Genomic DNA, 14593 nt, shown 5'->3' on the forward strand with positions numbered 1-14593 from the left:
ATGGATGAATCTATCTAACTAAAAAGACATGTGCTTTAAAATTGTATACTTAGATACAATTAGCTGGGAGAAGAGTTCTGTGGGGAACAGAGCCTAAGGCTAAGCGCTGGGGCACCCCAACTTTTAGAGCAACAACTCTCAGTTCTCTAAGCCTCTGTACACTCTTAAAATTTGTCTAGGGCACCAAAGAGCTTTCATTTATGTGGGTTATAGTTGTTGATATGTATCATATTACAGATTAAAGCTTGGGGGACTTCTGCTTCTGGCCAAGACAGAATAATTGGGACCTGATATACAACAACCCCCCCGCCCCCCCAAAAAAAACAACAAACAACCACTGTAAATGGGCAAAACATATGAAATAGTTTTCAAGACGTTAGACATTAGGTAACAAAGGACAGGAATCTCTGAGAGATGGAAAAATTTATTATATGAGCCCTATAATAGAGTTTCTAGGCTCCGGGTCGGGCAGGGAGATCCTAGGCAGAGCTGGGAGGGCTCTGAGTTAAGGGGAAAGAAAGACCAGAGAAACTGAAGGAGCTGAAGTTTGCAAGACAGAGTGCGGAGAAGAGAAAGTTGCACTGAAGAGAGAACCCCGGGGATCTGCAGAAGGTCACCTTGTGAGTTCATTCAGTGCACAAAGTCTGTTCACAAAGCCGTCTGGAAGATCACCAATATTTGGAAACTAAATAATACACTTCCAAATAACACATGGGTCTAAGAAAAATTAAAACCGAGAAATTTCAAAAATATTTATTAACTTATTTAAAAACAACAGTAAATTCATTATATTAACATAAATCATAAATGGCATATTTTGGTAAACAGATAACTTTCCCAGCACAGAAAAATCAAAGTAAATGGAGATTTCTACTCCTAGCCCAGATGGAATCACAGACTGTGTTTACTTTTCTCCCTTAAAAGCTAGAAAACCAGATGAAATATATAAATCAGTAGATTTTCAGATATTGGAAAAAGGTAGCACAGGACTGTTTCCCCTGAGAGAAAGAAAACAAGTAAGATGGTGAGCTCTACAGGTCCAGCAGCTTGCAGGCAGCTTTAAGGTCCCAGGTGGGGGAACCTCAAAATAATCACTAAATAGGTACAACAATATCAAATTAACAATATCCTATTGAAATTACCAGGAATTCAAAGAAGCAAAAAAAATAACATCCTAGAAAAGAGAAAAATCAATTAATAGAACCAGACCCAGCAATGACAGAGACGATGAAACTAGTAGATAAAACTGTTTAAACAACATTTACAAATATGTTCTTTAGAAGAAGGAAGAATGAGGAAGGGTCATGCTGAGTTGAGAAATGGACAGTATTAAAAAAAAGACCAAAAAGGGAGTTCCCTGGCAGTCCAGTGGTTAGGAGTCCTCGCTTTCACTGACCCGGGTTTGATCCCTGGTTGGGGAACTAGATCCCAGAAGGCGCACAGTGTGGCCAAAAAACGAAAACAAAAACAAAAAAAACAAATGGAATTCCTTAGATGACATACATACTTGAATTGAAAAATATTCTGGCTGAGGTAAATGCAGATTAGGGAATAAATTGAACTGAATGAAAGGACATCATAGCAATGTGTGTTGCAGCTAAGGCAATGCTTAGAAGGAAATGTGTAGCATTAAAAGCTTATATTAGAAAAGAGAAGAGGTTTTAAATTTGTTATCTATGCTTTCATCTTAAGAAACTAGGAAAAGAAGGGCAAATTCCATCCTAAGTAAGCAGATGGAAAGTAACAGTGAAGAGCAGAAATCAGTGAAATTGAAGACAGAAAAATAACAGAGAAAATCTATGAAACCACAAGCTGTTTGTAAAAGTCAACAAAATTGGGAACCCTCTAGCAAGCCTGATTAGGACAAAAAGAGAGAAAGCACAAATTGCCAATATCAGCAATAAAAGAGGGAGAATTACTAAGTATCCTATTGATATTAAAAGAACAGTAAGGGAATATTATGAATAACTTCATGCCAGTCAGTGTGGAAACATACATGAAACGGACAAATTTCTTGAAAGACACAAATTACCAAACCTTACTCAAGAAGAAATAGATAAGGTTGAATAGCCCTATATCTAGTAAATGAATTGAATTTGCATCCCCAGGAAGAAAACTCCAGATCCAGTTGGCATGGCTGGTGTGAATTCTATGAAACACATAAGGAAGGAAATAATACCAATTCTACAAAAGTTTTTCTAAAAAATTGAAAAGGAAGGAATACTTACTACCTCATTTTATGAAGCTAAAGTTTCCATGAAAGTTAAAACCAGACAAGGATAGTATAATAAAAAGTTCTGACCAATATTCCTCATGAACATAGATGCAAAAATTCTTAACAATATTTTAGTAAATCAAATCCAGCACAACATAAAAAGGATAATGCATAATAACCAAGTGGAATTTATCCTAAGAATGCAAGATTGGTTTAATGTTAGAAAATTAATCAGTATAATTCAGTGTATTAACAGACTGGAAAAAAAACCACTATAATTTTATAAGTAGATGCAGAATAAGTATATGTCAAAGTTGAACACCCATTAGTAATAAAAACTCTCACTAAATGAGAATTTTTTTAATCTGGTATAGCAGGGATCCCCAACCCCTGGGCCGTGGACCGGTACCAGTCCACGGCCTGTTAGGAACCGGGCCGCACAGCAGGGGGTGAGCGGCGGGCGAGCGAGTGAAGCTTCATCTGCTGCTCCCCATTGCTCCCATTACCGCCTGAACCATCCCCCAACCCCGGTCGGTGGAAAACTTGTCTTCCATGAAATCAGTCCCTGGTGCAAAAAGGTTGGGGACTGCTCTGGTATAGGATATCTGAAAAACCTACAACTAACATCATATTTAATGGTAAAATATTGAATGCTTCTCTTCTGACTAGGAACAGGGTAGAGAAGTCTATTCTTACCACTTTTGTTCAGCATTGTATCGTGGGTCCTTGCCAGTGTGATAAGGCAAGAAAGAGAAGTAATATTCAGATTTGAAAGGAAGAAATAAGACTTCTTGTTCACAGTTGACATGATCATCTTTCACAAGTAGTATGAATCATAAAAGAAAAAGAAAAAAGTGATAAATTATATTTCATTAAAACAAAAGCGTTTACACTTCAGAAGACAAATATGAAAGGACTTCCCTGGCGGTCCAGTTGTTAAGACTCCATGTTTCCACTGCAGGGGGCGTGGGTTCGATTCCTGGTAGGGAAACTAAGATCCCACATGCTGCATGGTGCGGCAAAAAAAAAAAAAAAAGACGAAAATGAAAAAGCAAGTCACAGATTGTGAGAAAATATTGTAAAATTTATATTTGACAAAGTGCTAGTATCTGTATTATATAAAGAACTCTTAAAATTCAGTAAGTCCTAGGATGTATTTTTTAAAAGCGCAGATATTTAAACATCTTCAGAGAAGGAGATACTCAAATACCAAATAACCACATGAAAAGATATGGTTATTTTAATGGCAAAAAAGAAAAAAGAAAGAAAGAAAGGATAATCCCAAGTGCTGGCCAGGATGTGGAGCTAATGGAACTCTTATACATTGCTGGTGAGAATGTAATATGATACAGCCACTTAGATAAACAGTTTAGTAGTCTGTTATAAATGGAAACATAAAGCTACCTACCAGTAATTCTACTCCTAGATATTTACCCAGCAGAAGTGAAAGCATATGTCCACATCTAGATTTTTATTTATTTTTTTTTATAAATTTATTTATTTTATTTTATTTATTTTTGGCTGCATTGGGTCTTTGTTGCTGCGTGCAGGCTTTCTCTAGTTGCGGTGAGCGGGGGCTGCTCTTCATTGCAGTGTGTGGGCTTCTCACTGCGGTGGCTTCTCGTTGCGGAGCATGGGCTCCAGGCGCATGGGCTTCGGTAGTTGTGGCACGCGGGCTCAGTAGTTGTGGTGCACGGGCTTAGTTGCTCCGCAGCATGTGGAATCTTCCCGGACCAGGGCTCAAACCCATGACCCCTGCATTGGCAGGCAGATTCTTAACCACTGAGCCCCTAGGGAAGTCCCAATAGTTTACTTCTTTTTAGAGCTGAATGACACTCCACTCTCTGGATGTACCACAGTTTATTATCCATTAACCTAACGAAGGACATCTTGGTTGTTTCCTCGTTCCATTTTTAATGCACTCTGGCACTTTTTATTCTATTCTTTTTTTTTGCAGTACGCGGGCCTTTCACTGCCGTGGCCTCTCCTGTTGCGGAACACAGGCTCCGGACGCGCAGGCTCAGCAGCCATGGCTCACGGGCCCAGCCACTCCATGGCATGTGGGATCTTCCCAGACCGGGGCACGAACCCGTGTCCCCTGCGTTGGCAGGCGGACTCTCAACCACTGCACCACCAGGGAAACCCCAATCTATTCTTATTATTGTTTTAAGAAAAAAATGCTGGTCTGGATCTACTAAGTTGTTTTCACAACCCACACTGTGTTTCAAAAGCATGGTCCCGTCCTAGGCTTATTTGTATGCAGTGGGAAAGATTCACAAGAGAGGGGGAAATAGATGATAGAGTAAAGGATAATTGCACATACTGTATCACTGAGAAGGCCTTAGTGATGGAATCCAGAGCATAAATTAGCAGTTGGCCCTTAATTGCAGCAAGGATCACCATTTCATGCTAACTGCCAGGAAGATAGATCATGTGTGCACAGATGAAGTAGTGGTAGTTGGAAGACGACAGAGTTCCTGTTAGAAGTTTTCTGTAGTTTCAAAGTAGTGTGAGCCCAACTGAGAAGGGAGTGTTGGAGGTTTGGAGAAAGTATGAAGTCGACATTTTGGAGAATTGTAAAGCAAAGTTTACTTGAGAAATGTAGAAATGTTGTACGATAGTGCTGAGTGCTTGTTTGAGACTTACGGTCATGAATTTAAAGTGAGGCTAGTCAGTTCAGGTTAAATGAATGAATCCTGAGTGAATGGTAGCCTTTAGTGTTAATCTGTTCTTCATCCATGTTTGCTGCATGGGTGTCATAGGTAGTTGGGGAAAAAAAGACATGAGATTTTACTTTGGGAGACACTGACTTCAGACTCACTCTGTGATTTAAAGTAAATGAGTATGTATCTCAGTGACATCACTTTAGAGGCTAGAGGCTGTCCCACTCTTGGGATCCTGGTTTTGGTGCACCCCTGGGTTCATGGGCAGACCCAGAGATACTCTGGCTGTAAACGCTGCTCTAAAAAAAGAGCAGGTGAGGTGGTGAGGGCATGAAGGGCTTGACTTGGCACTAGAAAAGATTATGGTATTTCAACTTGGTGAGGCAGAAAGGGTGGTATGATTCAAGTATTAAAAACCTTGAAGAGTATGACTTGGTTCAATGTGGCCTTATTTGTCAGCTCCTACCACTGTCTGAACCACTTAAAACTTTTAAAAGGTAAATTCAGGGCATTGAGCCAGCAGAACTGAGACTTTAAACTCTAAAGTTCTCCTTGCCAAATGGCAGAACTCCTAAAATGAGGTGGAGAAATGAGTGGGAACAATTTTATTAGTGATAATCTCTTGGCATTGTTCATTTCTTGAGGGGTTATTGGACTTCTTGGGCCAAAGCCAAAGCTGTGGTTGCCATTTACTTTTTGCTTTCCAGCCTAGCTGTAGGGGTAATTAGATTTAAAAAGAAAATCTCTTCTAAACCTGGGATTTTATTACTTTAGAAGATAAAGTCATTAAGCCTCCTTAGCTGTTATGAGATTACTTTAGCAAGTTTCCTGAGTCATTCTAAATCCACAATCCATAAGTCCACAATGGAGGAGCCTTACTAGCAGGAGAAGCCTTACTAGCAGAATGGCCCAGGCTGATCTGCTTAAATTATGTAGACCCCATAGTGCTATGTTACCCTTGCCTAAGACAAACTACATAAGGATGGCAGTGGTGGTAGCCCATTGATTCCGGGGAGCTGAACAAGTACAAAGTAGTTGTTCTCAAATGTATAGAGTTAAATAGGACTTAAAAGAAATCACCTAGCTTGTATTCTACATGAGATCTCACCTATTTCTGAAGAGCTAATTTTTTCTAGTAATCTTTATGGGCAGCTTATATTTTGCTGAAATTTTAACCAGTCTCTTATTTAAAATTTACCAGACACTTTGGTAAATTTTAACCCAACACATTAGTTTCACTGGGAGTTTTCATACACATACCGTGCACATAAATATGTTGGAATTAGGAGCATTCTGTCCCTAATGTCCAAAGAACAGTCACATGTATAGATCAGGAATATTGAAATGAATATGCAAATGGAGGGAAAACTGGCTTTTTCCAGAGGGGGACGGAAGTCAATCGAACCTTCACCAGACAGGATTCTGCTTGTCTATAGACAAGAATTGTTTTCCATTGTGGTCGGTTATCTACAATTTACAGAACTGTAACATAGCTCAAGGGCAGTGGATGACTGGAATCCTGGAAGGGTGGCTCTAGAAAATGCATAGTTTTCAACCGAAGCACAAATTTTCCCCTAAACCCAGTTATTCATGGGGATAACTACAGGGAATATGATGGCTACTGGAGGAAAACGGTCTCAAAACTTTGTGTTAACTTCTTGCAGTATGAATCTTTCTAAAATGTATTTTTATAGGATCTACAACATCATTTTGGACCATGACTTAAGTGTTTAAGGTTGCTAGATAAGTAAGTACAGCCTCAGCTGTTTGAACCATGGTTCAGAATCACAAACAGATGTGTTCAAGTCCATGGTCGAATGACGAACGGCTACTCTTTATTGAGTAAATTAATGTACACTAATAATGGTGACCTGGAGGTCAGGCTTAAATTATCTTCAGAGGTGTTAAAGTAGTAGTAAATTAAGATTGGTTAATTATAATATCTTAAGATAAGGTAGATTGGTGGTGGTGGGGATCTTAGATTATTAAAGGGGTTCTGATAGGAAACAGGCAAGAAATGTGAAGGAAAAAGGGGAAATTAAAGTAGATATCCTATGTTTTTATCCAACTTTCCTAGAAGTTTCTGCTTTTATACTCAGTTAATGTTCTTCCTCTTAGTACTCGGTTGTGTCTGGGAAGTTAGAATGGTGTCTTTTGGTTATATTTAAGAAAACAGCATCTTTCATGCTCTTATCAAAAAGCCTTTTTAGGGCTTCCTTGGTGGCGCAGTGGTTGAGAGTCTGCCTGCCGATGCAGGGGACACGGGTTCTTGCCCCGGTCCAGGAAGATCCCACGTGCCGCGGAGCGACTAGGCCCGTGAGCCATGGCCGCTGAGCCTGCGTGTCCGGAGCCTGTGCTCCGCAATGGGAGAGGCCACAACAGTGAGAGGCCCGCGTACGGCAAAAAAAAAAAAGCCTTTTTAAAAGAGTGGGATGTGGGAAGAAACTACAGTTGCGAACTAGGAATATCATGTTTCAAGTCTGTATCTGAGGAACGGGGAAGATATAAAAGATGCTTCCTCAGCTCCCCAGGCCTTTTAAATCCGTTGTAAGTGTGTCCAAAGGGTGCTGTTCTTGGGCAAGCTTGTGTTATTCTTGGTGTTCAGTCCATCGGTTGTAGACATGTAACTTTTATAGTCCTTGATTTACTGAGAAGATCTTTTGAATTTCAGGTATAAAACATCAGAATGAATTTCAGCGTCTGGTGGATCAAGCCAAAAAAGGATATAAGAAAACTGTTGGAATGTCAAAAAAAAAAGTGACAAAAGAAGAAGATGAATCTATAGAAAAGCTATTATCTGTATGCGTGGGTAAGAGACTTCAACTAAAAACAGAAGTATATGGAATTTTATAATTTTTAATATCAAAAGGGAAAAACCAAAGGAATTTACTTTGGACTTAATTGGTATTTAAAATGGGCAAAAGTGTTTTTAGACATATAGCAGTTGTTGGATATAAACTAGGTTTATTACTCTGGGAAGAATGATCGTGGAGATGTCCTGAAGACACAGTTTCTAAAATCTGTCTTCCTTTCCATTAATGAGAAATCAGAAGTTTTTTAGTTGTTTAAGCTTGAGGTAAAGGATTTATTGCTGCAGATCCTTAGGTATCCCACAAAGAGAATAAATTATTTTTATTATAGGTCACTGGTAATAACTTTGGATGGAATGTTCTGCTAAAATATCTAAGGCTAATACACAGCACATTCCAATTTCAACCCATTTTAAAATTTGAGATTGATATTATATTTATGTTGCCAGGACTTTGGGCCAGTGAACAAAAAAACAATCATAATGGAGGAAAGTGCACAAGAAAATTCTTTATTATTTTGTCTTTATTGTGATAAAAATATACAAAACATATTTATCATTTTAACCATTCATAAATGTACAATTCAGTGGCATTAAGTACATTCACGGTGTTGTGTCACCATCACCACTATTACACCCAAAACTTTTTCATCATTTCCAGTGAAAACTCTGTACCCATTAAATAATAACTCTTCCACTTTCCCCACCATTTCTTGATAATCTCTGGTCTACTTTCTGTGTCTATGAATTTGCTTATTCTAGGTACCTCATATAAGTGGAATCATATATTATTTGTCCTTCTTTGTCAGCTTATTTCATTAAGCATAATGTTTTCAAGGTCCCCATGTTGTAGCATATATCAAAATTTCATTATTTTTTTAAAAATTTTTTTAAAAAATTTCATTATTTTTTATGGCTGAATTCCATTGTATCTATATACCACATTTTGTTTATCCATTCTTCTGTAATGGGTTATTTTCACCTTTTGGTAGTTGTGAATAATGCTGCTGTGTGCATTGGTGTTCATGTATCTGTTCAAGTCTCTGCTTTCCATTCTTTTGGATATGTACCTAGCAAAGGAATTTCTGGTTCACATAGTAATTCTTTGTTTACCTTTTCAGAAACCACCAAACTATTTTCCATAGTGGCTGCACCATTTTACATTCCCACCAGCAATGCTTGAGGATTCCAATTTCTCTATATGTGTGTCAACACTCGTTATTTTCCTTTTTTTTTTTTTTTTTTTTTTTTTACTGTAGACACCTTGGTAGATGTCAATTTGTATCTCATTGTGGTTTTTTGATTTGTATTTTTCTAATGACTAATGATGTTGAGCATCTTTTTATATGGTTAGTGGCCATTTGTTTTTCTTCTTTGGAGAAATGTCTGTTCAAGTCTTTTGCCCATTTTTAAATTGGCTTGTTTGGTTTTTTGTTGTTGAGTTTTAAGAGTTCTTTAAATGTTTTGAATATTAATCCATTATATATATGGTTTGCAAATATTTTTCAGCTTTTTTCTGGGTTGTCTTTTTGTTTTCAGGATAGTATCTTTTGATGCATAGAGTGCTTTATTTTGATGAAAACCAGTTTATCAATTTTTTTCTTTTGTTGCTTGTGCTTTTGCTGTTATAGCCATGAAGTTGTTGCAAAATCAGTGTCATGAAGGTTTTCCTATGTGTTTTCTCCGAAGAGTTTTATAGTTTTAGCTCTTATGTTTAGGTCTGTGGTCCACTTTGAGTTAATTTTTGTATATGGTGTAAGTAACGGTCCATCTTCATCTTTTTGCATGTAGATAATGCAGTTTTCTGAGCACCATTTGTTAAAAAGACTGTCCTTTCCCTGTTGAATTCTTTTGACATCCTTGTTGAAAATCAGTTGACCATGTATGTGAGGGTTTATTTCTGTACTCTGTGTTCTATTTAATTGGTCTGTATGTCTATCCTTACGCCAGTGCTATACTGTTTTAATTACCATAGCTTTGTAACAAATTTAAGAGTTGGAGTCCTCCAACTCTTGGGGTATGAGTCCCCCAACTTTATTCTTCCTTTTCAAGGTTGTTTTGGCCATTTGGTTCCCTTGAGAGGCCATGTGAATGTTACAATGGATTTTTCTATTTCTGCAAAAAGTGCCATTGGGATTGCATTGATGAGTTGCTTTCGTTAGTTGACATCTTAACAATATTAAGTCTTCTGTTGCATGAACACAGGATGTCTGTCATTCATTTTTGTCTTTTTAAAAATTACTTTCAACAATGTTTTGTAGTTTTCAGCATGCAAGTCTTTCACCTCCTTGGTTAGATTTATTTCTAAGTGTTTTATTCTTTCAGTGCTATTACATTCTTTATTTTTGTCCTCAGTTCTTTTGGTGTCATGTAGTAGGTTGCTGCCTGAGTATAAGTATATACTTTATGGTCTTTGTGAACAAGTTAAATTTGTTCATGCAGTTGTTAAAGGACATTGTCAGAGAGTAGTTGAGGTCCTGAGAAAATCTGGCTTAATATCTCGGATTAAGAGAATATTTTTGTTTATTGGCTGAATCTCTTTTGAAAATGATTGATTGCTTGTAGTCGGGTGGTGCATTCTTTGTGTATGTGCACATGAGTATTGCTGTGTCTGGGGTTCAGCGATGAGTGCTGCTGGTGGATAGCTGTGCATGAACGCGTGTGTCTGGGAGGGGTGGGGAGTGAGAGAGAGAGGCAGAGAGACTGGCACAGACCGAAAGGTTGGGCTTTTTATTTTTTTGCGGTACGCGGGCCTCTCTCTGTTGTGGCCTCTCCCGTTGTGGAGCACAGGCTCCGGACGTGCAGGCTCAGCGGCCATGGCTCACGGGGCCAGCCGCTCCGTGGCATGTGGGATCTTCCCAGACCGGGGCACGAACCCGTGTCCCCTGCATCGGCAGGCGGACTCTCAACCACTGCGCCACCAGGGAAGCCCAGGTTGGGCTTTTTATAGCATCATACAACCAGTGTAACTTTTGCTCTTTAGAGTAAACTTGCTCATTAAAGTGCCAATATAAGTGAACAAGGTATGTGTCCTGTTAAGTAAAACCTTCATCTGTTTTTGTTACTTTACGTTTCTTTAGGGAGGTTTAATGTCGGGGCCTCATGTTTTCGGCTTTATTTGGAGTTCCGTCCTGAGATCCACGGGCAGATATGAAGGATAACTGACTTCCATTGCCCCCAGTTGTTGAATGATATTTGTCTGCAAGAGGGAATTTATCCTGTAGAAGTTTATATAAGAGAGGAAGAAGTAAGAGAAGAATATAAATCAGGTGCAAAAATAAAAGGTAGTTTTATGTTGAATTCCTGCTCCGTGGTTTGCCGGCTTGATTGCATTATCCCAGCCAGTTGAGAGATAGAGTTGCCTGGGTTCACCAGGTTTACTGCGTGATTGATTCCTCTCAACCTGGTCCTAGGTGTCTGTTTACAAGAGAATATCCTAGAGATCCTGGATGGTCCTTTTAGTTGACTGCATGTTTCCCTTTCCCAGGTAAACATTAGAGGGTACGGTTTTGTTTCGGTAATGAGCAGGCTTAGCGAAAGCCAGACAACATCAGGAGCTTATTTTTAGAAATTGTACTCTTGTGTGATGTAGGCTGTTCACGAGGGTAACAAAAACTTATAATGTTTCTGGAAAAATCCTGACCATATGGAGTTGGAAAGGTTTTTGTTTGTTTGTTTGAAGAATCTGTCTTATTCTTTTTCCATAAACTTTATCTTTATGACAAAACCTTGACAGTTCTCGTTGGTGTCCTTTGTTAAAGGTCACTTGCCTCCACAAGTGCATGAGTGATGTGTGAAAGCTCTTCTTCTCTGTGAGCAAACCCATGAAAGGGGGCTCTATCCCAGTAGCACGTGTCAGGCATGTCAAGAACTCACTCGGTCCTCGGTCCCTGAATCTTAAAGCCAGCACAAGTGAAGTCCCAGCAGAGCCCTGAAACACATCGTGAGGGACGGGCCTGGACACTGAAGAATCCTGCACAGAGATGATTTTCTGCACTCATATTCACAGATGTTTGGTCACATCTGCATGTCATCTGCCTGCAAACACTGTGTCTGCATCCCCCCAGCTTTCCTGGGCCTTTATCTTTATCTGCAGTAAGAGACCTCGGAAAGTGAGAATATGACAAGGGATGTGTAGAAATGTGACATGTGTTGGATCAAACAGATATATTGGTTATGTCTGATTAGTTTTTCTCTTCCCCAGTGAATATTAGATTCTATGTAACAGATTTAGAAAAATGTCCAGATGGATTCACTACCATTCAGCAGTCAGTGACAAATATTGTGGTTCTCTTATTAATTGAATTTAATCCTTTTTGTCATGTTTCTTATGTTTATCACTTTTCTCTGATCTGTGAAATATTCAGGAATTCTTTAGTAATACTGTAAATAAAAACCTCATTAGAATTATAAAGTTCTCCCTGCTCCTGGTTTTAAAGAACATTTTTTTTTTGAATTAATTAATCTGGAAATACATTGGGTGGACAGTATAACCAGATAGCACCAGTGTAGTGCTAATTCTTACTCTCTGGCTGTCACTAGAGTTTTGGAATCAGTGTTCCATAAACTTCTATTTTACCAAATAGGAATATTAAATGTTGTGGAAATAATAAATACACAGAGGTTGTAAATTTGAAGGTACTCTTAAATGTTTCTTTTCTTTCTTTCTTTCTTTCTTTCTTTCATTTCTTTTTTCCTTTTTAGGACAGGAAGATAATAAAATGAAATTCTCAGATATACCCTCAGTAACAAACCACTTCCCTCAGTCAAAGCTGGACTCCCCAGGGAAACTAGAGCCTGACAGACCAGATGATTCTTCCAGTTGTACTGATATTCAAGAGGAAGCTCTTTCTTCACCAGAGTCAGATTCATGCAATAGGTAAGAAACTTGCAGTAGTTGATTATTTTAAGTTTCTGTTTTCTGTGCATGCTAAGAGACCAGCACAGGTAACCAGAAAATAGCTTTGAGGCCTGGTGCCATTCCTCATCTCCTTCCATTGTCTCCTGCTGCTTTGTAGGGTTCACAGAGGGATCAGGGCAGGATGTGGGGTGTATGTGCAGCAGTCACTGGGGACTTTGTCTTCTGCTCTGTAGGCTTCCTTTTTTTTAAAAATTATTTTTAATTTTTACTGGAGTATAGTTGATTTACAGTGTTGTGTTAGTTTCTGCTGTACAGCAAAGTGAATCAGTTACACATATATGCACTCTTTTTTTAGATTCTTTTCCCATATAGGCCATTATGAGTATTGGGTAGAGTTCTTTGTGCTATACAGTAGGTCCTTATTAGTTATCTATTTTATATATAGTAGTGTGTGTATGTCAATCCCAGTCTTCCAACTTTATCCCTTCCCCCTCCCCCTTATCCCATGGTAACCATAAGTTTATTTTCTGCATCTGTAACTCTATTTCTCTTTTGTAGATAAGTTCATTTGTACCCTTTTCTTAGATTCCACATATAAGCAATATCATACGGTATTTGTCTTTCTCTGTCTGACTTACTTCACTCAGTATGACAATCTCTCGGTCCATCCATGTTGCTGCAAATGTAGCCTTTATATAGATATTTTTCCTAGAGTTAGAAAAGAGAGCCTGACTGGCAGTGAAATTTTTATCAAAAGAATGAGTGAAGGAGATAAACACAGCTATACTAGAAAGTAGAGGTGGCCAGAAAGACAAAAGAAAGAAAAATTTAATTGAGCAAATAGAATGGATGGGGAACCTTTTACAATGAGAGATTTGGAGGTGAGTCATTTTTCCAAATTTTTTAAAAGACAATTTAAGAAGATGATGTGTTTTTGAAAGATGACATAGTGTTGTGTTATAGTTACCATTTTGTGTTCTCGCCATTCACTTTATATGATAAATGCTACCCATGTTTCTACTTCATCTTTATAACTTTTTTTAGTAGCTGCAGCATTCTGTTGGGTTTCTGTACCATAATTGACCAAACTTTTTAATTTCTATTGTATTTCTACATCTTCCCCAGTGTTTTTTATACTTACACACCTAAAGCTGTGGTAGAGCTCTCCCTATAGGAAGTCTTTTGTTTCTAACGAATTACTCCCTTAACTTTAGCATCATTTTGACCTTGGTAGGTGTTGTTGTTGCCTTCTGAATGAATTGTACCAATTTTAAATGCTAACAGCAACATGTTATTTAATCTTTGGTATTTGTTCATTTAAAAATTGTTCACAGTACTCTAGAATGATAATGTCTAGTCTAAAATATCAAATTAAGAAGAAATTTTTTTATGAGAAGAATATACCCAAGGACCCTCTGCGTTCCTAGGGTTCTTGGAAAACAGCTTCAGGTTATTCAGAATCAAGTATTAGGAAGGGAAAATCTTCTCATTTTGCCCCGAACATTTTCAAGATCAGATCGGGGTCAGTTTTATCCCGAGTTGGGTAAAGGCAGAACATACGGTAGCCTGAGTTTCTGCAAGACTGTGGCTCTGCTGCACAGTTACTCTGGAACAGGCCATTCCTGTAAGTTCATTGGGTAGCGTGTGTTTTTAAACACAAAACTTATCAGAGTACAGGGTAGAAACGGAGGAGAAACAGAGTTCAGGGAAATAAGAGTGAGTTTTTAAGCATAGTCACGAGATGCCCGAATGTTCTGGAATGCCAGGATGAAATGGGACATTCTTATAAATTTGGAGTGGAGGGTGGAATGGAGGAAAATGAAAGGGGAGGCACATGGCAGCCAGATGTATTTTTATCTTGTGGTGAGAGTGTGAGAAACAGGATGAGTTTGTTGGAGGTCTTCGCCTCAGACAGACTTATAGACATCACTGAACTGTGAGAGGGTTATTAAACCATTTAATTTCTTTTAAAGTAGGCTCTTATATTCTTCCACACTTTAATTAGTTATGCATGTATATATGTCTACACACACACACACACACAC

General features: G+C 38.4%; 1 protein-coding gene across 2 annotated transcripts in view; it reads left to right on the forward strand.

The window, feature by feature from the left end:
- Positions 1 to 14593, forward strand: part of RAD18 (RAD18 E3 ubiquitin protein ligase) — a 116882-nt gene that overhangs the window by 69540 nt on the left and 32749 nt on the right. For both annotated transcript variants that reach the window (XM_032650337.1, XM_032650336.1), the window contains 2 exons: positions 7550 to 7687; positions 12392 to 12566. In XM_032650337.1, the coding sequence (XP_032506228.1) occupies positions 7550 to 7687; positions 12392 to 12566 (313 nt within the window). The remainder of the gene's footprint in view (positions 1 to 7549; positions 7688 to 12391; positions 12567 to 14593) is intronic.

Source organism: Phocoena sinus, chromosome 11, assembly GCF_008692025.1.
Source record: "Phocoena sinus isolate mPhoSin1 chromosome 11, mPhoSin1.pri, whole genome shotgun sequence".
In the NCBI taxonomy this organism is placed as follows: Eukaryota; Metazoa; Chordata; class Mammalia; order Artiodactyla; family Phocoenidae; genus Phocoena; species Phocoena sinus.